General features: G+C 26.0%; 1 protein-coding gene across 3 annotated transcripts; it reads right to left on the reverse strand.

Annotated features, from left to right (window-relative positions):
* Window positions 1-705: 705 nt before the first annotated feature.
* Window positions 706-7,702, reverse strand: LOC113556862 (protein AF-10-like). Of its 3 annotated transcripts, none has more exons than XM_026962060.2 (15): window positions 7,685-7,702; window positions 6,633-6,719; window positions 6,427-6,547; window positions 6,208-6,290; window positions 5,970-6,134; window positions 4,131-4,331; window positions 3,592-3,760; window positions 2,439-2,774; window positions 2,178-2,301; window positions 1,900-2,119; window positions 1,681-1,831; window positions 1,482-1,619; window positions 1,236-1,383; window positions 982-1,150; window positions 706-923 (listed from the first exon to the last, which is right to left on the reverse strand). In XM_026962060.2, the coding sequence occupies exons 3-15, from the start codon at window positions 6,533-6,535 to the stop codon at window positions 876-878; spliced, it is 2,061 nt and encodes a 686-aa protein (XP_026817861.1). In that variant the 5' UTR covers window positions 6,536-6,547; window positions 6,633-6,719; window positions 7,685-7,702; the 3' UTR covers window positions 706-875. The 3 variants fall into 3 exon arrangements, with proteins under 3 accessions (XP_026817861.1, XP_026817860.1, XP_026817862.1); XM_026962059.1 differs by lacking the exon at window positions 7,685-7,702 and adding an exon at window positions 7,256-7,274; XM_026962061.1 differs by lacking the exons at window positions 6,633-6,719; window positions 7,685-7,702 and adding an exon at window positions 7,256-7,315.
* Window positions 7,703-8,173: the final 471 nt, after the last annotated feature.

Raw genomic sequence — 8,173 nt, forward strand, 5'->3', positions numbered from 1 at the left:
CAAATTAATGAATATTTTAATTATTTTCTTACATAATACAATATCTACATATTACTAAAAAAAGAACAAATAAACAATAATAATAGTTTATTGACAATCCTAAAAATGAAAAATTGTAATATCAAAGTACCTTCTATCAGTTACAATCAAAATATATAAAAAGAGATCGCAACACAACATATTTTTATTCAATTGCTAAAGTTTTATTTTGTGCAACCACGATAGCACAAATAAAAAAAACAATAAACAAAATAACGTACAATAGTTATGCATGTACCTATATTAACTAGTTACGTGGAAAAAAGAATACATTTAAAAAGCATGATATAAAATTTGACTTTAAATATAATAACTATTCATTGAATTCAAGAAATTAATTATCTATGAAACCATTTTATATATTTACTTTGAAATAATAATAAATACCAATTTGTTTATTTCACTTAAATATCTGTAATACATATTTATTTAAATTTTAAATTTAATACAAATTTAACTAATTAACCACATTACAAATTGATAATATTGATATTAAATATTTCAAGGTCTAAGTATATGTGTTATATCAACACAATATTATATCAAATAATAATATAAAATATTATATTATATTATATTATTTAAATTAAAATTTCAATTTTTGTCAAACATTTAAAATGACAATTATTAACATTTTATATTTATATAAAAAAATACATCCATACCAATTCATCTTAATTTGAATTTTCAATCTTTTTTTTAAACATACATAAAGATAAATAAGAAGAAACAATTTTTAAAATATGGAGATATAAAGTTAATTTTCAAGTAAGATGTTTCCAGACATAATTAGCTAGAATTGAAGTACATTGTGTGCATGAACAATCTACTTGTTCTCAACTATGTTTTGGATGACCATCCATACCCATTTGATGACGTGGCAACTATAAAAACATATAAATTATAATTATAAAAATATATTTTATTAATTTATAAACTTACAGCCATGTTAGTAGGTTGTTGTGGAGCAGCTTGGTACATAGGGTTGGAGTTTAACACACCCATATTATGGTTAACTTGTCTTCTGTTGTCTGACCTTGGCTCTTGAACAACACCTCCACGAATGACTACATGAGAAGGTATATTATTTGACATTTGATGAGCTGGATGTCTATAAAATAAATTTAAGAAAAATATTAATACATTGTTTAAACATCTTAAATAAGATATCTAGTATATCTGTATACTATCAATACCTGTTAGAAACGTGATTCTGATATCTATGTTGCAATGAAGGATCCATATTTCCATGATTGGGTTGATAATTTGACCTTGGTGGTTGGTTTATCGGAGCTTCAGTATGATTATTAATAGTAGGAGGGGCTGGTGCTCGGTTCCTATTATCTTAAATGTATAATATACATGTAAGTTAAATATATTACTAAAATAATAATCCATACTAAAAATAAGAATGATAATTTATATAGATTTATTTAAATTACTTTGAGGTGTCAGTGGAATTGCAAGACGTGCATTAACAGCTAATAAGTGATCACGGCGTCTTGTATAGCTAGCTAGTTCATCTTCCAAATTAACATTTTCACTTTTCAATTGATACAAGCATGTTAATAACGATGCAACTAAATTTTTAACAAAATTTTTTTAATAAAACATAGTATGTAATATTACAAATGTTCATACTATCAAAGTGCTGCGCTTGTTCCATCAAAAATGCTCCACCTTGTTCCCACTGTCTTTCAAGCAAATCTTCTAACGCTTGAGTATTATTGTTATTAATACCATTTGTAAATGATGACCACGATGAAGCTGACCCTTGAGGTTGTGGTGTTTCCTAAAAAATAGTTTACAATGAGAAATTATGTAACTATAGTAAATGGCTATAATTTCATTTTAAGAAACCTGAGGAACAATTTGAGAAGCCCTTTGATTTCGTCGCTGCAACTGAGGGCCCATCAATACATTTTTAGGTACATTAGTAGACAAATTTGATTCACGATTAAACATTTTATGTGTTTCTATTTCTTCATTTAAAGTGTCTGCCATTTTTTGTGCCATGCTTGATGATGGATTTAAAGAATTTCCTAACATATGAGGAGCAGCATTGGTACTATTTTCAAATCTAAAGGATAAAATATTGTGCAATTATTTTACAAACAATAGTTAAAATTGTAATTTACACTTTTTTGTCAGTTGCTTCAGTTTTGGGAACTTGTTTAATATTTGAAGGAGAACTAATTACACTGGTTTCTTTTTTCAATGCATTTGATTCTGGCTTTTGGGTCAAATTCACTGCTGATCCACCTAAAACAATAAATTAAAATTAAACATACAGACATGTTACATTCATTGAATAAAAAAAAAAAAAAACAAAAAAACATTAAATACAATGCATTATATTTAAAAAAATTATTTTTAAACTTACTAAATATTAAACTCACTTGATTTTATAATTGTACTTTTATTTTCAACATGATATAAATTTGGTTCTTCAACTACTTTTAAGCCATTAGAGGTTTGATCTTCCTCAGACTTTGGAATATTCATTGCATTCTTTGTTTTCTGATACTTAGCTGAATGTTTAATCTCAGTCTCGGAATCTTCAGGATAATTTTTTTTACTGGCTGGTTTGTTTTCTACTTTTGTTCCTATTGAAATTACTAAATTTCCAGATGGATGAGTAGTTACAATATGCGGTCCTGATATTCTAGAATCTTCGCTTTGAGTGTTCCGAATTGTTGAATCTTTAACTTTCTTCTCATTAGCAATTTTATCACCTAAGAAATAAACTCAATTATATATATTTATTAATTTAACAAATATAATTATTTAATTAATAATGAAATAAATATATATTTAACAGCATAACAACCATATACAGGAATAAATTAAATTTCAATATAGCATTGAGTAAAAAGGAAAACATTCTTTTAATTAATAAGGTATAGCATATTTTTGGTATTAACATTAAAAATTAAAAGTTTATATTACTTCATGTGGATCCTAAGAAGTATGAAAAGGAGAGGCTAGAAACAATAGATGTGGATTTGGTGAAAAACAACAAAGACAAGCTTGACAGAGAAGAAAAGGAATGATGCTTACGGAAACCTATTAAGACATAACGATTTTTTCACAAACATTTAGGAAGGGAAGATTATGGGTAAACGACCAAGAGAAAGACCCAGATAATCGTACTTCAACAACATCAATCAACAAATGAGCTTTACATCATACCAACAACTGAAAAATACGGCGCGTATTAAAAAAGATTGGTTATGACAAGACCTTGTCTTTAGAAACTGATGACGATGATTACTCCAAGATTTAACATCATAAAAAATCAAATTAAAATGGTTATTGAGTATCAATCAGATAGCATAAAGGGTTTTCCTTTGATTCCCACAATAAAAATTATAAATGCATATATAAGTTATGTAAAATATAATAAAAAACAAAATAGTATATTCCTTCTAATATAAAAAATTTATTTATATTATCAAACTTATCATTTTTGTTTTGTCTTGATAATAGTATTTAACATGTTTATAGGTAATTAAAATAAGTGAAAAATTAATTATAAAATAAAATGCATACCAAAATTGTTAATGATGGTCAATTTTCGTTTTGGTTTTGAAGTTTGAGAGTCTGTAGTATTATCAATGTTTTGTGGTGGCTGTTTTTCAGGTGTAATATCTGATGATGAATTGTCCGATTGATTTTGAGGACGGTATGGAGCAATAGGTTTGATATTGTTGCTTTTTTTCTATAAAAGAGATAATTATCAGTAACTATGTAACAAATAAATTTGTAACACTAATAGGATATATTATTTGTAAACATGAGCGGAACTATGGCCTGGGCCAACTGGGTCATGGCCCAGGCTAATTGGCTTCACATGCTAATGTATACATTTGCTAAGAACATATTATTTTAAATGTAATAAAATAAATTACTTATGTTAAACATTTGTATTGAAATAAAAAACATTGGTGTTCCCTATCGCCCTCCACCCTTTCCTTTGGATATGATAGGTGTAAAATGACTCTCATGAGTGTCCCAGTCTAATGAAAATGTCTAGTTCCGCCTATGTTTGTAAATAATAAATGTGTACTGAAAAATTAATAAATACTAACCAACTTAGAATAATGATGTTTACAATAACCAACATATTTAACATTATCATAATAATTTCCAGCTTCTTCACATAGTAAACCCGCACTTTGAGCACATGTTACATGAAATCCTAATTTGCAACCAGATTTGTTACATGACATACATGCACCAGATACTGTTACTTTTTGTCCTTTATTTTTTTCTTCACATATATAACACAACTGAAAACAAAATATATAAATTAATTAAATACTAAAAATATCAAACAAAATATTATAAATACATATATCTATAAATTATATACTTTTAGGATCTATTACCTTATGGTATTACAGCTTGAAAATATTATAATATTTACATGTGGTTTTATAACATAAATCAAAATATACTAATTATAATATTATATGTAGTGTGCACAATATTCAACAATAATAAACAAAGGCTTGAAACAGAAGATAAAGAACGTTAAAAATATGATAATAACAAGAAAATATGAATACTGTTAAATAAGCTAAAGGAATAAATGCAAAAGAAGATTAAGCTATGAGCCATGCAAAAACTGTCTACAATAATAAACTAATAAAGCTTTTAAGCATCTAAATACATAATATTTATAATTATCACTTTTTAATATTCAGTCTTTACTAATTTACTTTCATTAACTTTTATATTTTTTCTATTCACTACAAAAGCATTAAATTATGAATTAAGTTTTTTAATTCAATCTAAGTTTAATGAAACAACTTTTTAAGACTATAAATGTTATTTATTTTACTCTTTAATGTGTTTATTTACTTATCTACTTCAGTATTACACATATTTTATAATTAGTAAAACTTAAACAATTACAAATACTAAACATTTTAAAGGAGTTTTGAGTTTTTATCTAATTTACAAAATATTGATATTGAATGGTATTGTTCATTACACAATACACAATAATATCTTAAGTCTAAACTAAAAAAATCTACAAAAAATTTATTTAATATAAAGATTTTAAATATTCATAGTAAATTATAATTTTTAAATGTTAATAAAAAAACCAAGATTTAATTTTATTGTGTTAAAATTTTTAATTATAATACAACTAAAACTTTTTAAATGTATACACTTTATATTGACATCAAATATTTATTTATTTAATATTTGAAGGGCTTGTTACAAGAACCAACTATCTCCATATTTTTAAATAATCTAGGAGGAATAATACAATACCCGGTTATTGCGCTAAGACCCTATGTATCAAACATCTCAATTTATATATTATCTTATTCGTCAGATGAACACACACAGATATTACACTGAAATGTAAATAAAATTATCCTTTATCAGAAAATGCATTAAAGAAAGTAGAAATAGCTGTTTCTTGTAATGAAGATCTTCATTTACCATATTTTATTATAAACGATTAATTTGGAATTGAAAAAAAAAATAATCTGTAAGGTATATTATTAACAATGGTATGTGTTAACAAATTAAAAACAGAACAGCTTATTAAACTATATTCATTATTGAAAGAAACATTAATAAAATTTAATGAATAGACAAGATCAATATTTTTAAGTGTTTATTTCCACATTTTAAAGAAATTTAGTTGAATAAAATTATGATTACTATTAAAAAATTTAAAAATCTAAACTAAAAAAACAACACTATTAACATGCAGAAATACTCTAATAGTTGTAATAATAAAATGTAAACATCTATCATAATTGTACTATCATCTAATAATATAAATTACAAATACTACAAATAATTTATTTTTGAATCTATTCAAAAGTTGGAAACTAATTAAAGATAAGTTTAAGTCCTATTAAGACGAAAAAAAAATTGATATGTGGAAAATCAATATTATTTACTCTGTTAAAGCGGTCTCGGGGTATTGCACTCAATTTTACTGGTTCCATAGTAGTAACATCCATAAATGTAACTTCTGGTATATATAATGCGCATACAACATGAGCCCAGTTCCCATTTTCAGTAGGTTTTAGAGCACCATCTTTAGATGGACATAGTTCACATTTCTGAAATTAATGCCATATTTTTCTTACATTCTAAAAGGAGAGTTTAAAATGAGTCTAATTTTGTTTAACGAACCACTTTAATAGATTTTTCTTTAAACGCTTCACATTTCCTGCAAAACCATTCTCCTTTTGGTACAATCCGAATTCCATAACAAGCTGTTATAAGATTTTAATAAATTAAACAATATATCTACGTATTTTGAAAATTTCACAAAAATTGACATTAAGGTATCAAAAAAAAATTAAATTTTTAATAATGTGACAACTACTGTGCTAATGACAGCAAACTTACCTTGATGTACAGCAACGTTACAATTAGGCCCATCACAATACACCAAGGGGTTTTCAGTCCATCCCGTATCATCACAACATACGCTGCATCCACCAAGCATTTCTTTCATATTGAATAGTTACTACAGATTCAAGTATTACAAAATATATTTTAATAAATAAACATCTGATATAATTGGGTAATATCGAACTAAACTTAACACAAACCTCAAGACACTAGTTTTGGCAGAAAATAATAAAAATAAAGTGATAGTGTATTAAGTTTATTCAGGATTCCACTCAATCAAATACTCACTAAATCATACACAAAATAAAAACAAATAGTAATAATAATAATTTAATGATAAAATACACAATTTAATAATAAAATTAGGTATTACAGTTAATTATATTGTTTTTTCATAACACAAAAACAAAAACTTTGGTCTGCGCAAATATCTAATACCTAATACGATTTAGACTACATTAACATTGCTAGACCATGACATATTTTCAATACTCATACTATACAACAATAAAATGGACTAGCAATTTATAGAATGTATTCTGAACTAATTACAAACAGCAACAAAACATTCTTTATTACACTCATACAACACGAATAGAAAAATAAAAATAAAAAATGCCAAATTAGATATATCTTTCAACAGCATGTAAGAATCTCGGAACTCGAACATTGGCGTTCACAGGCAGGTCAGTAGAATAGGTAATAGGTATAGTGTAGATTTATAACAATTTAACCACACTACAGCGAAATATTTGAAATGCTCCATTGCCACAAGCCTAATATTACCGATAAATTATAAATATAAATACAAACGAATACATACTTTTTTTTATGCCTATCACTTAGCGAAAAATTTCGTTATTACAAATTTGATACAACTATAACATAACAATATTTATCAAACATAAATAGTATGTACACCTCATATTATATTATTATTTTATCTACTAATAAACAAAAATATATTTCGGTTTACAAGTTACAACTGCGGAGATATAAAATCAATGATAACGCCAAAAAACGAAAAAAAAAAAACAAAACGAACACCAAAGCTTTTCGACTGGCGGAACGATCCGCCAACGTCGGTTCCGAAACGTTCGTTCGAGCAAGCGCCGTTACGCATATGAGCCAGTAACAAAACGAGTCCTTGTATGTATTTCGATTGAGATAACACCATACATATTGATAACAACTTGAAAAATGTATCTTAGTATTTTACTTTTTACTATTTTACAATTTTTTGAATAGTTACCTATATTTTTCGGGTATTCGTCATTCGATTAAACTAATCTTCCCGGATATCGTTTCACGATTGAATATTAAATTGTGCTAGAAGTAATGTAGCTAATGTATATGTAAAATAAACTGTCAAATATATTAATGAAATAAATTTGTGTGGGTCCAGAATTTTAAATACAGATGGGATCAACCTAGTGAGATTTTAAATATCTATCAAGACGACGATAAACTCGTGATTACAATATTTAATTTGTGAAATGGCTTTTATCTCATATCATTTTTTATTATCGTGACATAACAAGAGCTCTTCAAAATAAAAAAAAAAACTAATGCGCTATAGCAACAGCAGATGATTGCAGTACAGATAGTACAGTAAAACTTCGATTAACGTCAGTCTCGGAACCAGTGCTTTGACAGATAATCGAAAAGATGGTTAAGCAACCATCAAACATTTTTTTAAACATACATACACATTTTTTAATTTTTTTCATTAATTATGACA

Source organism: Rhopalosiphum maidis, chromosome 3 (genome assembly GCF_003676215.2).
Source record: "Rhopalosiphum maidis isolate BTI-1 chromosome 3, ASM367621v3, whole genome shotgun sequence".
NCBI classification, from domain to species: Eukaryota; Metazoa; Arthropoda; class Insecta; order Hemiptera; family Aphididae; genus Rhopalosiphum; species Rhopalosiphum maidis.

What these genes read in the sequence shown, in the direction of transcription:
- LOC113556862 (XM_026962060.2), bottom strand. Translation starts at nt 6,535, where the DNA reads ATGAAAGAAATGCTTGGTGGATGCAGCGTATGTTGTGATGATACGGGA. An exon ending in AAGAAAAATCTATTAAAGTG is followed by an intron (nt 6,135 to 6,207) that starts GTTCGTTAAACA and finishes CATTAATTTCAG; the next exon opens with AAATGTGAACTATGTCCATC. An exon ending in GAAGCAACTGACAAAAAAGT is followed by an intron (nt 2,120 to 2,177) that starts GTAAATTACAAT and finishes TTTATCCTTTAG; the next exon opens with ATTTGAAAATAGTACCAATG.